Source organism: Danio aesculapii, chromosome 22 (assembly GCF_903798145.1).
Source record: "Danio aesculapii chromosome 22, fDanAes4.1, whole genome shotgun sequence".
Classification (NCBI taxonomy): domain Eukaryota; kingdom Metazoa; phylum Chordata; class Actinopteri; order Cypriniformes; family Danionidae; genus Danio; species Danio aesculapii.
Genome location: NC_079456.1, coordinates 5052752 through 5070763, shown reverse-complemented (window position 1 = coordinate 5070763; position 18012 = coordinate 5052752). Strand labels below are relative to the sequence as shown.

The 18012-nt window shown below is 33.8% G+C and overlaps 1 protein-coding gene across 1 annotated transcript in view; it reads left to right on the top strand.

Annotated features, from left to right (window-relative positions):
• kdm4b (lysine (K)-specific demethylase 4B) overlaps positions 1-18012 on the top strand; it is a 101187-nt gene that overhangs the window by 1201 nt on the left and 81974 nt on the right. Inside the window, exons 2-4 of the mRNA XM_056447399.1 lie at positions 7828-8218; positions 15143-15318; positions 17788-17902. Of these exons, the coding sequence (XP_056303374.1) occupies positions 7847-8218; positions 15143-15318; positions 17788-17902 (663 nt within the window). The 5' untranslated portion in view covers positions 7828-7846. The remainder of the gene's footprint in view (positions 1-7827; positions 8219-15142; positions 15319-17787; positions 17903-18012) is intronic.

Genomic DNA, 18012 nt, shown 5'->3' with positions numbered 1-18012 from the left:
TTGAGGGATTTGGATCTGTTTATTTCTGTTTTTTGCCTGCAGTTATCGAGCTTCTGTTTTATGCATGCACTCGTAATGTTTATGCACATAAATATGTTCATTATTGTTAACAATAATATCAGAAAATGTAAAATTTGAGCATTTAAAAACTAGTTAAGGGATTTGGATCTGTTGATTTAAAAAAAAAATTATTTATTTATTTTTTACATGCAGATATTGATAATTTATTTCATTCATTCACTCGTAATATTTATGCACATAAATATGTACATTATTGTTAACAATAATATTTTAAGGTATGAAATATGATCATTTATTAGCTAGTTAAGGGATTTGGATCGGTTTATTTATTTTTTCTTTTTTGCATGCAGTTATTGATAATTTGTTTCATGCATGCACTCGTAATGTTTATGCTCATATATATGTTCATTATTGTTATCAATAATGTCTGAAAATGTGAAATATGAGTATTCAAAAGCTAGTTAAGACATTTGAATCTGTTGATTTATTTAGATTTATTTTTTGCATTGCATCATTTGTTTTATGCATGCACTTATAATGTTTAGGCACATAAATATGTGCATTATTGTTAACAATAATATCAGAAAATGTAAAATTTGAGCATTTAAAAGCTGGTTAAGTGATTTGGATCTGTTGATTTATTTATTTATTTTTCGTGCACATGCAGTTATTGATAATTTGTTTCATTCATGCACTCGTAATATTTATGCACACAAATATGTACATTATTGTTAATAATATTTAAATAATAATGTTTAAAAGTATGAAATATGATCATTTCAATGCTAGTTAAGGGATTTGGATAAGTTGATTTGTTTTGTTTTTGCATGCAGTTATTGATCATTTGCTATGCATGCACTTGTAATGTTTCTGCATATAATTATGTACTTTATTGTTATCAATAATAGCTGAAAATGTGAAATCTGAGTATTTAAAAGCTAATTAAGGCATTTGGATCTGTTTATTTTTGTGTGCATGCAGTTATTGATCATTTGTTTTATGCATGCACAACGTTTCTGCATATAATTATGTACTTTATTGTTAACAATAACATTTGAAAGTATGAAATATGGTCATTTAAAAGCTAGTTAAGGGATCTGGATCTGTTGATTTCTTTTTTTTGCATGCAGTTATCGAGCTTTTGTTTCATGCATGCACTCGTAATGTTTATGCACATAAATATGTACATTATTATTAATAATATTTAAATAATAATGTTTAAAAGTATGAAATATGATCATTTCAATGCTAGTTGAGGGATTTGGATCTGTTGATTTGTTTTGTTTTTGCATGCAGTTATTGATCATTTGCTATGCATGCACTTGTAATGTTTCTGCATATATTTATGTACTTTATTGTTAACAATAATATTTGAAAGTATGAAAGTATGATCATTTTAAAGCTAGTCAAGGGATTTGGATCTGTTGATTTCTTTTTTTTGCATGCAGTTATCGAGCTTTTGTTTCATGCATGCACTCGTAATGTTTATGCACATAAATATGTTCATTATTGTTAACAATAATATCAGAAAATGTCAAATTTGAGCATTTAAAAACTAGTTAAGGGATTTGGATCGGTTGGTTTTTTTCATTTATTTATTTTATTATTTTTTTTTACATGCAGTTATTAATAATTTGTTTCATTCATGCACTTGTAATATTTATGCACATAAATATGTACATTATTATTAATAATATTTAAATAATAATGTTTAAAAGTATGAAATATGATCATTTCAATGCTAGTTGAGGGATTTGGATCTGTTGATTTGTTTTGTTTTTGCATGCAGTTATTGATCATTTGCTATGCATGCACTTGTAATGTTTCTGCATATAATTATGTACTTTATTGTTATCAATAATAGCTGAAAATGTGAAATATGAGTATTTAAAAGCTAATTAAGACGTTTGGATCTGTTTATTTTTGTGTGCATGCAGTTATTGATCATTTGTTTTATGCATGCACCATGTTTCTGCATATAATTATGTACTTTATTGTTAACAATAACATTTGAAAGTATGAAATATGATCATTTAAAAGCTAGTTAAGGAATTTGGATCTGTTGATTTCTGTTTTTGCATGCAGTTATCGAGCTTTTGTTTCATGCATGCACTCGTAATGTTTATGCACATAAATATGTTCATTATTGTTAACAATAATATTTGAAAATGTGAAATATGAGCATTTAAAAACTAGTCAAGGGATTTGGATCTGTTGATTTCTTTTATTTTTTTATTTTTATTTTTTTATTTTATTAATTAAAAATTTTTTTTTACATGCAGTTATTGATTATTTGTTTTATGCATGCACCATGTTTCTGCATATAATTATGTACTTTATTGTTAACAATAACATTTGAAAGTATGAAAGTATGATCATTTAAAAGCTAGTCAAGGGATTTGGATCTGTTGATTTCTGTTTTTTTGCATGCAGTTATCGAGCTTTTGTTTCATGCATGCACTCATAATGTCAATGCACATAAATATGTACTTCTTGTTAACAATAATATCAGAAAATGTGAAATATGAGTATTTAAAAGCTTATTAAGGGATTTGGATCTATTGATTTCTTTTTTTGTGAGTTCATGCAGTTATTGATCATTTGTTTTATGCATGCACTATGTTTATGCATATAATTATGTACTTTTGATCAGTTTAAAAATACATCCATATTAGTTTATTTCATGCATTTGTTGTGTGGTTAATGTTTTTAATATTAACAGGTGTTATAACTTGTATATGACATATATCAATATCATATAACAATATCAACAAGTCGTTTTAACAGCTTAGCATACAATAAAAGGTGCATTTGATGTATTTTTGTTCATGCACAACATACAATTATGTATTTAATACCAAAAAATTGAGTAACTACAAAAGAAAATGCATGTAAAAGGTTTTATTGTAATAATAGTTTGCGCTTTTATTAGTTTTGTTTAAAAATAATGACCATCGTCCACATTCTTTAATATTTTATAAAGATGCAGGCTAAAATATTCAGTCTAACAAAAGTTTGTCTAAAAATCTGACATATTTAAAATGTTTGTTTTTTTCTTTTGCGTTTATTGAATGCATTCATTAATGCGTTTCTCTGATTCATAAATTAAGCTTAAATAAACACACAAACACATTAAGGACTATAGTGTTGTTATAATCAGAGTATGCAAAGTTTTATCCGTCAAAAGAGTCATGACATTTGTTTTGTATGCGACTCTGGAGCTTATATTTCCATGTAGTGACATTCATTACTAATATTTATCATCTGTTAATGTCAAATTGTATTTATAACAATGTAAATGATCTCTATTTGCTGCCTGCGTCAACTTACACCGAATAACGTTCATCATAATTCGAGTTTTGTGTGTTTGAGTTAAAATGAAAGGACAAATCTATAATAAGATAATTCTGATGAATGGGTTAAAACGGGTACGAAGGGCCAAAAACAAAATATCATTAGTAGTCATAGGCCGAAGATAAATATACCAAGCTAGTTTATATTAAAGTTGCCATGGGTCATTTCCTAATTTATTTCACAATATTTCAAAATAAATAGAAAACAGTACTTCTGAATCGATTTAACTAATGCAGGATAACTTTTTTAATCATAACTTACTGCAGTAAAAACATAATCACATTCATAACACAGTGGAGTTCAATGCTGAATACGAAGCAGAATTATTTATTGACGTCATTTCAATTGAAAAGCTTTAATCTCAGCTTATTTTGTAGCTTAACAATAAAACAAACAAATAAAAGGTACATTAAATTTGAAATGACAATCTCTAAACCATCCCCATCGTTCTGCCTCTCTCCTCAGATGGGATGCTGCGCCAAATCAAAGATTACTGTAATTTGGGCATCTCTTGGTTAATGTAGTGCCCTAATATTTTAGGGCTCTAAAAGGATTTGTTTTTACAGTAGCCCAAATTTTAGTCTGTCTAAAACCTGCACACCATGTCATTATTTTGTTTGCTTTACGAAATATGGGAAAAACTCCATTTAAAGCCGCAGTACACTTTCATCTGCATCTTATTTTCATCTTTTTTTTTTTTTAAGATTTATTTTTTACATTTAATAAGCAGATAAGAGAGTGTTACAGACAGGAAGCGAAGTTTGAGAGAGAGGGGGTAGGGACGAGAAATGTCCACGAGCCGGGATTCGAACTCGGGACGCCCTGAAGTTCTACTGCACCATATGTCAGCGTGCTAACCACTAGGCTATTGCGCTGACCTTATTTTCATTGACCCTCATAAGAAAGTATTATTCAAAAGTTCATGTTTGAATTTTTAATAGTTAACAAATCATTTTACGTAGTATTTTAGAATTTCAGCTGTTATAATTTGCGCGTTCTTATTAGGGCTGCACGATATATCGTTTCAGCATCGATATCGCAATGTGCGAATTCGTAGTTAGATCACTGTATCTGCAAAGTTGAGTTGGAATACAAATGATAATTTAAACCATTTGTGCATAAGAGACCATCAAATTTGTAGCTTCAACAAAGATTAATTGTATTTATTTGTACCAAAATTGTATCAATATTAGTTTATTAATAACGAAAACATAGTAGCCAACATTTGAAGTAGATCAAATAAAAGTTGATCAAAACAGGAATGGGTGATCTTGAATAGTTTTAGGACAACTTTAGACTTTGTGATGGTTTTGATCCACGTCAAATGTTGACTTCTGTACGCAGTATTATTTTACATTTATTATTATTAATAGTGATTATTTTATTATTATTATTTTATTATTATTACATTATTAATTATTATTATTACAGTGATTATTTTATCACTGTACCTCAATAACACTGTTAGACTCTTTAGAAAACATTCATATATTTAATTTGCATGTGTATTTTTATTCCAATGTATTCATTTATGCTTATCGTTTCTTTTATTTTATGAATATACACTCCCTATAACTGTAAAATTAGTAATTCTTCCCAAAGAGATATTTAAAATCATATAAAAATATCGCAATGTCAGTTTTTGCCAATATTGCGCAGCCACAAATTTCTGTGCGTAATATTCATTAAGTTTAACAAAAATGTGTCGTCTTGAACTGCACTTGCTTCTTTTTAAAATGTACATTAAGGAGTGAAAATTATAGTCGTGTTTCTTTAGTAAAATGATGAATTATTGATGTGCAAAATAGCCTCGTGTGTGTTTTAAATGATGTTAAATCCTGCACTGAAGAGATTGTTGGCTCTCATAGTTAATGTGTGTGTTTTGTCTTCACGAGTGTGGTGTTTTTCTTCATTTTTCTGGTGTGTGTGTTTCTGATGAAAGCGTCTGCAATGCTGCAGGTCAGACGAGGACAGTCTGGGGCTTTGTTTTGGTGCTTTTTCAGTGTTTGTCTGCTGATTTTTATTATTATTGTATTATTTTTTTGTGCGTGTTTGGATAAAAATCATCTTGAGTGGAATAAATATAAGTACTAATTGTCATAATATGAATAATTAATGAATAATTTAAAATTAGGGATGGACGATACTGGAAAAATATGTGATATTGTCGAGTATTACGATAACGATATTTCTTATTTAACATGTTAAAACATTTCTGATATAACATTTCCCTAGACAAAGGCTGTTTTTCATAGCTCTGTTTTTACATCATTTATTTAAATAATTAAATTTATCAGCATGAAATTGAAAAAACTAACTTTGCAATATTTTATTTTTCTGCGATACACACTGCGTTATTGAGTACACTTTCACCAGGAGCCACTTGTACTTTTGGGGGGCACATTTTAACATGCATCACAAAGTACTTAAACAATTATTCAAAGTCTTTTTTTTTTTGTCATGCATCCCTCTACAGTCTTAATAAACAAGATAATTAAATAACTTCAACTCAAAAAAACCCGAACTCTCGCATTCAATCTGCCCAGTTGGTGGAATGAACTCCCTAACTACATCAGAACAGCAGAGTCACTTGCTGTCTTCAAGAAACGACTAAAAACTCAACTGTTTAGTCTCCACTTTCTTTCCTAATCATAACTGCCTCTCTGGCTATACCACTAACTATACTCTCTCTCTCAAAAAAAACTTACATTACTAATGCTTTGCTTTTTAGACTTTACACACCTGTAACTTGCCTACAGCGCTTATTTACTGCTGCTCTTATAGTTGTGTAAATTTCTTCCTTGTCCTCATTTGTAAGTCGCTTTGGATAAAAGCATCTGCTAAATGACTAAATGTAAATGTACTGGTGTAGGATAACACATTTCTAACATTAAAGTACATCAAGGCAGATTGTTGCACCTGTAAACTTGAACAGATTCAGCCTACAGTTGAAGTCAATTTATTTAGCCCTCCCATTCATTTAAAATAATGTTTCCCACGTAATTAACAAACCAAGAAAATTTTCACTGTTTCCCCTATAAAAATAATTATTTTGTAGTCATAATAAGTCGTATTTCTTATTGTTTATTTCTTGAATAAAAGCAGTTTTTAATTTTTTTAAAAACTATTTTAAAGTCAGTATTATTAGCCTCCATAAGAAATATTTACTGTGTATTTTTTGATCTACACAACAAATCAGTTACACAATACTTTGACTTAAATTATTTCAACTTTCGTAGTTAACAAAACCTAATTAAGTCTTTAAATGACACTTTAATCTGAATAAAAGACTATAAAACACTTAAAGGGACGTTGTCTGAATACAACTGTCTTGCAAAATAACTAGTAAAATATTATCCACTGACTGTCACCATAAGATTATGCACTGACTGTCACTATGGGGAAGATAAAAAAGTAGAAATTAGTTCAACTATTATGTTTAAAAATGTGTTGTAAATAAATCGTGTTGAAGACTCGTGCTTTATGTCATGACGGAAATCAAAAATGAATGAAGGCAAAACTAAACGAGTTGAACATGACTTTTACATGAGCGTGACTGAAAACTACATTTGATCAATGTGTTACATCTGTTCTCCGGTACTTGCCGACTGTTTGTAAATTCAAGACTGCATTTCCTAACGTAAAACTATGTACACTCAATTTCTGATTAATAATGGTCTCTGCATAGACGAGGACATCCGATATTAAAAGTGTTAAAATTGCTATTGAAAACCGAAGTCTAATATAATCAACAGTGGACATTTTGATAGTGTTTCACAACATGAATGACTGAAGCTGAATCTTATTACCTGTGTCAATTTTGGGCTTAACTTCTGACGAATGCGAGGAACTGATGCGCGCAGCACCGTCACTGACAGAGAGGGTAAGTTCGTGCGAAAGCAGAGGGAGCGAGTGCCCAAGATGCCCATGTGACATCTAGAGCGCGTGAGAGAGGCCTCAGTCATATCTCCGCAGTATGCCACGGATGGCTGATCTCGCTTTCTCCGTGGCGTTTGACACAAAAATATACGCCCAAATTCAGGGGGTGGGGTTAGAGGCGGGCCAAGCTTGTTGACACGGGGGCACCAGCCCCCCTAAGTGTGTAGGGTTTGCGATGGGGGCAGGGTGAAGAATCGGCGATGCCGGCTCAGTATTGTTGTCTGTCGCCCATCGGCCCAACCCTAGTGACAACACGTCATCGTATATGAATACAATGAATCTTTCTTAAACGATATAAACATTAGAATTTATCGCGCCTGAATGCTTGAACTGCTGGAAATGGCTTGAAATGCTAGAGAACTACAGTCTAACCCTAAACGATAGAGCAAAAAAATAAACAGGGGGCTAATAATTAAAGGGGGCTAATAACTGTATATCATCATATAGCACAAACTTTAGTGTCAAGTCATTTTCGTTGACGCAACTAACACTTTCTGTGTTTGTTGTCCACAGCGTTCGCTGACCTGCAGTCATGGACCCGTCTTTACCTCCAGACCCGAACCCAGCGGAGACCGAACCCTCTGCAGACATGACTCCACCAGCGGACGCTGATCACTCTCCTAATAACCCTCCGGTGGATCCACAGCCATGCGACACCCCGATTTTAGATCCATTTCGGGAACTGACGGCACCTGCAGAACTGACCCCAGCTCAAGGACTGAACCCAGAACTGCCTGCACCAGAACTCACACCACAAACCCTGATCCCAGGACCAGCTCCTCCACCCGGCGCCAACTTCAACAAGATCATGACCTTCAGGCCCACCATGGAGGAGTTCAAGGACTTCGGGAAGTACATCGCCTATATGGAGACGCAAGGAGCTCACATTGCCGGACTGGCGAAGGTAAACCATTGTATTTCACAGTACTGCAGAAATACTACAGTGCTCATTCATTCAGTTTCTTTTAGCTTAGTCCTTTATTTATCAGCGGAATGAATCGCCAACTATTCCAGCATATGTTTTACACAGCGGATGTCTTTACAGCTGCAACCCATTACTGGAAAACACCCATGCACTCTCGCATTCACATTCATTCATACACTTCGGCCAACTTCGTTTATTCAATTCCACTATAGCGCACGTGTTTAGACTGGGGGAAAATGAAGCACCCAAAGACGTGGTATAGGTGAATTGGGTAAGCTAAACTGGCCATATTGTATTTGTGTGAATGAGTGTGTATGGATGGTTCCCAGCAATGGGTTGCAGCTGGAAGGGCATCTGCTGTGGGAAATGCTTGATTTTTAATATAGTGTTTTCAAGGTTAGAAAAGTGCTTGGATTAGGGATGCTCATTTCGGTTAATTTTACCAACCGACAACCGCCGCTCGTTAACCGAATAATAGCCGTTAACAGATTAATATTAAAATATTATTTAATAAAAAAAAAATTGACGTGTCTATTTTGTGTGACACATTAAATATTGCATTTAAAAATACTGATTTATTTTAACCAGGGCTTAAACATAAAAATAATCGGTTCGCTCCGAGCAGAATTGATATTTTTTCGGTTCTGTTATTGCGTTCCTTAATAAACTAAAAATTCTGAAAACGGTTTTCTAGAAAAAAAAAAAATGGTTAAAAATGTTATTTTGCTACAAAGTATTGCAGGGCTCTAGAGTGCCTTGATTTCTTAATGGTGCATCTAAAAATTCTATTCGAGGGGTAAAATTAAATGAATTTTCGATAAGTATCGTTAAATATTTATTCACATTCATTCATACACTACAGCCAATTTAATTTAATCGTTAAAGAAATATTTAGAATATGAATTTGCTTTTGGTTATATCTATACCGGCTTTGCGCACATACGCTCCGAGCAGAATTGATATTTTTTCGGTTCTGTTATTTTGTTTTAATAAACAAAAAATTCTGAAAACGGTTTTCTAGAAAAAAAAAACGGTTAAAATGTTATTTTGCTACAAAGTATTGCAGGGCTCTAGAGTGCCCTGATTTATTAATGGTGCAACTAAAAATTCTATTCGAATAAAATTTAAATGCATTTTCGATAAGTATCGTTAAATAAATATTTATTCACATTCATTCATACACTACAGCCAATTTAATTAAATCGTTAAAGAAATATTTACAATATGAATTTGCTTTTGGTTATATCTATACCGGCTTCACGCATATACGCGCGCTCTTGCTCACCAGCAGCAGTTGATTGATACACGCTGCTTAAAGGCGCTACACACACAGCCCCACTCCTTTGTACCGAGCGGCAGGTGTTGTTTCTTTTTTAAAGTGTCTTCTATATTTAAATCTCTCAAATTCGGCTAACATAATCTCCCTCTGAGATATTAGTTCAATTATGTGATGTCGGCTATTGACCAACACCCCCTGTATACAGTTTACACACTGCAGGTCCACAGTTCTGATGTGTTATGAATTACTTGTTTCAAATGACAGTGAGACGTGCTATATTTCGTTTTTATTGTAAAATATACATTATAATCCAATACAAAGTAAATTAATATTTATTAATGGCCTATTGGCAGGGTATAGCCGTTAAGCTTAAATAGTGTGTGTTTTTTTTATTATTATTAAAACAAATTACAAACTAGCCACCTTTTGATTTAATTTCGTTTCCGTATATTTTTATCAAACGAAAAATGCAATGAGTTGTATTTCGGTTTTAATGTTATCAGAAATGGCGGTTCATTCCACTGTGGCGACCCCAGATTAATAAAGGGATTAAGCCAAAAAGAAAATGAATAAATGAATGAATGTTATTAGAAATGTAATAGTTTATATAAAAAAGTTTCTATAAAAACGAGCGCTTGCCTCATTTCGCTGTGATCATGCGGATCATATTGCATATTCGGTTAATTCTTCAGTAGGCTTGTAAATACTGTATTTTATTAATGGATTGTTTATAAGGACTAAGCTATTAATTAATGTAATTCTCTGAATGGCAAATGCTTGAGTGGTTTGATCATATATCATCATGCAAAACTTTATCGATCATGTTTATGATCTGCCCTTCATCCTTTAATATTACAGATCGATTTATCAGATGATTTGTCATAGTAGAAATATTAACCAAAAGATTTTCTTTATGGAGACCCATCTAAAAACAATCGACAATCAATCATTCATTTAGTATAAATACAAGTTTTAGTAACAATAACTTAAACCGAAACATACCTTTGTACATGAAAGAGCAGGTTCTCGGTAACCTTTAAGACAAGCTCGTCGCATCAGAAACGACTCTCGCTTATGGCGTCTGCTTCGCGGGCATTTCAGGTTGTATGCGTCATTTGTACACATGCTTTAATGCTTTTTGTCTCCCAAATTCCTATAATAAAGAGAACGATAAATTAACGTTATTAACAGTTTAACTGTAAACAGAATCATTAAAGTTGATCTTTTTTTCATTTCGTTTCTGTTCCTGCAAAATGTCATTCGTTTCCGTTTTTTGTTTCTGTTCCTTGAAGCGGTTCGGAGCCCTGGTTTTAGCATGCGAACAGCAGCATAACAGAGCATCTTCACGCACATGCAGTGTTTCCAACAGCACAGGAAAAAAGAATAAACTAAATAAAATTAATAAAATAAATAGGCCTGCCATAGATATCTTTCACTTAAATGACAAATTCAGATTACAAAACGAAAACTCTGACTGAATCCTTTTTAATAACCGGCGTAGGCTGTTTGTCCAATCATGTTTTTTTCTTCCGTCAAATAAAAATATGCTTAAATGTCTCTTAAAATAAACTATTTTGTGTTCAAAGAGGAAAAAAGTTTTTGTTATTTACTCAGACATTTAAAAAGAATTTATTTTAGAGCAGTAATCACAATACCGTTGTTATGACGCTGGTCTAGGGTCAAGGCCGCAACATAAAAGAATACTCGACAAATAAAATTCACTTTTAATAACTCCTTTGTGTAGGGTAGGGGTGAGCGATATGACCTAAAATTAATATCACGGTATTTTTCATCTTTTGAACGGTGACGGTATAATATCATGGTATTACTTTCAATAGCAAAATAATATACATCTCAAGGAAGAACGGACAAAAGAAAGTCTCACTTCTATCGCTCTTTAAAAGTTTTGGTTTGGGTCATTGTAAATGGTCAGTCTTGTTATGAGCTGATCTTCATTTCTCTGTTGGTGGAATAAAGCAGGCGAGTCAGCCGCACCAATTTATAAGTAGACAGAGCAGGATTCTCATGATGACCACCGGCGCAATTCTGCTCTTTGTTATGAGCTGTAGTTTCAGTGTAAACTTAGTAAAGGTGAGTTTCTTTGGCGCTGATGTCTACAGTATTAGACTTTAGATTTAGCGGACATTTGCGCTGAACACGCGGTGAATGCAACGCATCGAGATTCGGGCACCTTCTCCGAAAACACTCGATTGATCTCAGCTGGCGGATCAACATTTACCTCATGTCATGATCGCTGTCATCTGCGCCATTATTATTATTATAACTGTAGGTGAGGTTTGCAAACCTGTGCACTTTTCACTCTTCAGCCGTTTGCATTTCCTGCAGTAACAAAAGCTCCCTGTTATCTGACAGCGGCAGCAGGGTAGAGCGATTCAGCAAGTTTTTAGAGAAAATCAAATCAGATTGCACTACAACCATTATATTCAGACACACAAATGCTCCCAAATATATTATGAGGGCGCATAGATTAAATTTCGGGCGCTCATGCGACCAAAATGGTTGCAATTTCGAGCCCTGTAGTATAAGGACATGTATTCAGACCACAACTGAACGTTTGAAGAAAATTGAATGCCTTATTATTTAGAATTAGCTATTATTGATGTAAATGCAGCCGTTCAAGGCGCATAATTGATTTATTACGGTATTGACGGTATTAGAAAATCCATGTCGTGGCGCAATGTCACACCGGTGATGACTATGACACCAGTGTACCGCCCACCCCTAGTGTAGGGTCTCTTTATTTGTCTTTTTTTGTCTTTTCTTTTTTTTTTATCACCAAGAAAAACGTGAAGCCAAATACCTTCAGGTGAACCCACAGAAAATTAATAAACAAAAATACACTAACTAAACACCCAAATGAAACTTACTACACCTAATAAAATAACAGAAATAAAAATACAAAATCTACACCTGTCTCCCTAACTAACAAAAACACAGATGAAAATATTTAGTAAAAGAAAAGTGGCGTCCCCCTACTGCCTCTTACCGTGTATATATTTACAATATTGAAAATCAACGAACACACAAACCAAAACAAAAATAATAGGAAGGGAAACACGGATGGGTATACAACACAAAATCAACACTAGTACAACAGCACGAGAAATACAATCAACGAAAACAACTCAACAACAGGAATAACTTTATCACAATCTCAACAACACGCCAGCAAAACTCGCTCTCCCGCCCTACGCCCGTTGATCTCTTTTTAAAGGACGCCCTGGGTAACCTCCTCCAATCCCAGGGCACGTCGCCTGCGTAGTTAGGGCGGGGCCTGCAGGTGGAAAGAGGGAGAGCAAAGACAAGCACACACAAACAAACACACATGCCAACGCAACACCGTGAAACCGTGGTATTTTTATCCAAGGTTATCATACTGTCAGAATCTTATACCGGCCCATGCCTAATGCGCGTAGTCGTACATTTATACTTCTGCGCAGCTTGTGTTGCTCTGCAGTAACAATTCAGAAACGCTAGCTTGCAGTAGGTGTTTATATTCCTCTGCGTCGAGTTTCTTCACTGGTGTTTTGTTTTTCTCTGAACGCTACCTTAATGTACAAGTGGCTCAAACTCACTCATTTAGAGGCAGGAACCGGCGAACTTTAATCACAAGGTAAACTCAAAACAACGGTTTCCATCTAGAGCTCCTTCACAGGACTCTACATTTGTAGACACTCTCTCCATCGGGCTCGCGCGGCTCTCACCTCCGCCCACACTTGTCAGAGCTACCAAGCTATGGAGAGAGATTAGACTCAATAATAATTCACATAATAATTCAAAAGACACGATGTACACATGCGTAGCCAAATTCACGTACGTAAAATATTTATTTATACTTACAAAAACAATTCACATGCACAAAATAAAAATACGTTTTCATAAAATACGTTTCACAAATGCAAAACACCATTTGCAAATATATAAGAGTGTACAAAAAGTTTTGAATGTTTAAAATTCACGAGTTCATCCTGAATGAGAATGTGCAAATCCTCTCTCACGTACGACTCACCCTGAATACGAGTGTGTGCACTTTTGAGACTTTCCTGTCAGCACACACCTCCCACGTGAGTCACTCGTGCCCTGTAGCCAATAAGATGCGAGCTTACTGTTCAACCAATCACAACTCCCTGAGAACGCGGGAATGACCGAAGCGCTTCACTGTGCGCACCATTTGCGCAGTCTGGCTTAATTAACGGAGATGATCCTTAATAACGGACTTAATTTACGTTATAAAGTTTACATTATAAACAACAGCAGCCATTGCTTTAACAAACGTTTGATACTTAATCTTTGCATACATAAACCACTATAGAAATCAAGTAACCACTTACATAAAATATCCCGCTCTTTATTAAAAGAGCTTACATAAAATATCCCGCTCTTTATTAAATCCCGCTCTTCACCTGCCATGCTAAATAGAGGAGTATTCTTCTTCTTAGAGGATCATCTCCCTTAATTAAGTCAGACTGCGCAAATGGTGCGCACAGTGAAGCGCTTCGGTCATTCCCGCGTCATTGAGTCTAATCTCTCTCCATACCAAGCTGACCAATCCCAGAGCTTGCGCTTTGCGTCGTTTGCGACGTGTAGTTACATTTTTTGAGAGGTGCGCGTCAGCATCGGCGACGGCCATGGCGAGGGCTATGCGTCCATGCGTAGGCTGAGCCGGAGCATACGTATGCGCTTGACACAGAAGTATAAATCAACCTTTAAAGCGCAGTTTGTTTCAATTGTATATTTTTTTTACTGCAATTTTTAAAAATCATTCCTTCAGTAAACTTCTAATAATATTAATGATGTTTATTATTTATTAATTAGATTATAGACCAGTCTGATTCATTAGAGTTCATTGGAATTGGTATTGTCTGGTATTTAAATGTTTCTGTCACGTCGCGTCTGGTGCGGACAGACAAATGAATTATATCTGGAACATTGTTGCGTGTTGTTATAAATCCCTCAGCATATACTTTTATTAATATTCATGAGGTTTAATATTTATTAATTAAATTTAAATGTCTGTTTGGTTGGGATATTGTTGGAATCGTATTGTCTGGTATTTAAAGATTCTGTCACGTCACGTCTGGTATGGACAAGCAAATGAACTATATCTGGAATATTGTCGCGTTGTGTCACGTGTTATAAATCCCTCAGCATATACGTTTATTAATGTTCTTGAGGTTTAGTATTTATTAATTAGATTATACACCTGTTTCGTTTTCGTTGGAGTTGTATTGTCTGGTATTTAAATGTTTCTGTCGCATCTGGTGTGGACAAGCAAATTAATTACATCTGGAATATTGTCACGTTGTGTCGTGTGTTGTTATAAATCCCTCAGTATAAACTTTTAATTAATGTTAATGAGGTTTATTATTTATTAATTAGATTTAAATGTGTTGTTATAAATCGTACATATATCAATTGTTGTTATAAATCATATATCAAGTCATGCTGTGCAGTACTAAACTCAATCATAATGCTCAGTCCAAACAATTCATATAAAATATCATGTAGAGACTAGAGCAAATGAGCGTTTCTTTTGTCTGATTGTATATTTAGCTTTTATATTTAAGTTTTTTTTTTTCATTCTCTTGTTTTGCGATGCTCAGGTTATTCCGCCAAAGGAGTGGAAACCGCGCCGTTCCTACGAGACCATCGAGGATATGGTCATTCCTGCTCCAATCATGCAAGTGGTGACTGGCCAATCTGGACTCTTCACACAGTACAACATCCAGAAGAAGTCCATGACCGTCGGAGAATATCGCAAACTGGCCAACAGTAAAAAGTATGGTTTACACTTGCATTTCTTTGACCTTAATTTCTAAATGTCATCAATAAAGTTTCTTAAAGGAACACTTCACTTTTTATTGAAAAAAAGCTTATTTTACAAATCTACACAAGTTAAAGAGGGAAGGTTTATCATTTTGGACTCCATTAACCCAATCTTTAGGGAGCACTATTAGTTTAGCTTAGCATAGTTCATTGAATCGAATTAGACCATTAGCATCTTTTTCAAAAGTGACCAAAGAGTTTTGATAATTTGTCTATTTAAAGCTTGACTCTTCTGTTGTTACATCGTGTAGACGGACTGAAAATTAAAAAGTAGCTAATTAGAATTAAATAAATGACTACTTTTAAACTTAGCTTAGCATAGATCATTGAATCGGATTAAGCCATAAGCATCTCGCTCAAAAATGACCAAGGAGTTTTGGTAATTTGTCTATTAAAAGCTTGACTCTGTTGCTACATAGTGTAGATGGACTGAAAATTTAAAAGTAGCTAATTAGAAATAAAGAAGCACTTTTAGCTTAGCTTATCATAGATAATTGAACTGGACTAGACCATTAGCACCTCATTGAAGTGACCAAAGAGCTTTGATAATTTGTCAGTTTAAAGCTTGACTCTTTGTAATTAAATTTTCAGTCCGTCTACACAATATAAAGTAGCTAATTACAAATAAAAGAACATTTTTAGCTTAGCATAGATTATTGAATCGGATTAGACCATTAGCATCTCGCTCAAAATGACCAAAGAATTTTGATAATTTTTCTATTTAAAGCTTGACTCTTCTGTTGTTACATCATGTAGATGGACTGAAAATTAAAAAGTAGCTAATTAGAAATAAAGAAGCACTTTTAGCTTAGCTTATCATAGATAATTGAACTGGACTAGACCATTAGCACCTCATTGAAGTGACCAAAGAGCTTTGATAATTTGTCAGTTTAAAGCTTGACTCTTCTGTAATAAAATTTTCAGTCCGTCTACACAATATAAAGTAGCTAATTACAAATAAAGGAGCATTTTTAGCTTAGCTTAGCATAGATCATTGAATCAGATTAGACCATTAGCATCTCGCTCAAAATGACCAAATAATTTTGATCATTTTTCTATTTTAAGCTTGACTCTTCTGTTGTTACATCGTGTAGATGGACTGAAAATTAAAAAGTAGCTAATTAGAAGTAAAGGAGCCCTTTTAGCTTAGCTTAGCATAGATCATTGAATCAGATTAGACCATTAGCATCTCGCTCAAAATGACCAAAGAATTTTGATAATTTTTCTATTTAAAGCTTGACTCTTCTGTTGTTACATCATGTAGATGGACTGAAAATTAAAAAGTAGCTAATAAGAAGTAAAGGAGCACTTTTAGCTTAGCTTAGCATAGATCATTGAATCGGATGAGACCATTAGCATCTTGCTCAAAAAATACCACAGTTTTGATTTGTCAATTTAAAGCTTGACTTTTCTGTAGTTGCATCGTGTATATGAATGATAATTAAAAAGTAGCTAATTAGAAATAAATGGGCAGTTTTAGCTTAGCGTAGATCATTGAATCAGATTAGACCATTAGCATCTCGCTCAATAAAGACCAAAGAGTTTAGATAATTTGTCTATTTAAAGCTTGACTCTTCTGTTGTTACATTGTGTATACGGACTGAAAATTAAAAGTAGCTAATTAGAAATAAATGGGCAGTTTTAGCTTAGCGTAGATCATTGAATCAGATTAGACCATTAGCATCTCGCTCAATAAAGACCAAAGAGTTTAGATAATTTGTCTATTTAAAGCTTGACTCTTCTGTTGTTACATTGTGTATACGGACTGAAAATTAAAAGTAGATAATTAGAAGTAAATGGGAACTTTTAGCTTAGCTTAGCATAGATCATTGAATCAGATTGGACCATTAGCATCTCGCTCAAAAAACACCAAAGGGTTTTGATAATTTGTCTATTTAAAGCTTGACTCTTCTGTTGTTACGTAGTATAGATGGACCGAAGATTAAATGTTGCTATTATCTAGGTCAGTATGTCTATGAACTATACTCTTATTCTGCTGTAATAATCAAGGAACTTTACTGCCATACCACGGCTGTAGTAGGGCCAATTATATTAAACAGTGCCTGAAAATAGATATGAATAATGTCTTACAAAGGTGTTGAGAATTGGCAAGTCTGCTAAAACACTTAAGCATGTGCATTAGGTTGTAATTGTGATGTCCATGTCGAATAAATAAATAAATAAATAAATAAACACATTTTCCATGGTTGCAAAATGTTCAGGTGCTGATATGAGAGTATAGTTCCTATAACCGCGAATCAAATTAAGTTTTTGGCTTATACAAAGTACACAGTGTAGCTTTTAAAAATATGATCAGAAACATAGTGGAGATGTTTCAGCATAGATGTAAAACCGCACTTTCGCTTCAGGCAGTTCCTCTTTTATCTGTCAAGCGCAATTCATTTTTCTTGACTGATTGCAGGTACAACACTCCTCAACACAAGGACTTTGATGACCTGGAAAGGAAATACTGGAAAAACCTGACGTTTGTGTCTCCTATTTATGGCGCCGACATCAGTGGGTCACTTTACGACCCGGTTAGTCAACTTTTACTCCATTTGCTTTGACTTTTAGTGATTTGATGGGATTTCAGTACAGGTTAACTTGCAGCAAAGGAACTCATGGTATATTGATTTCCACCTAAAAT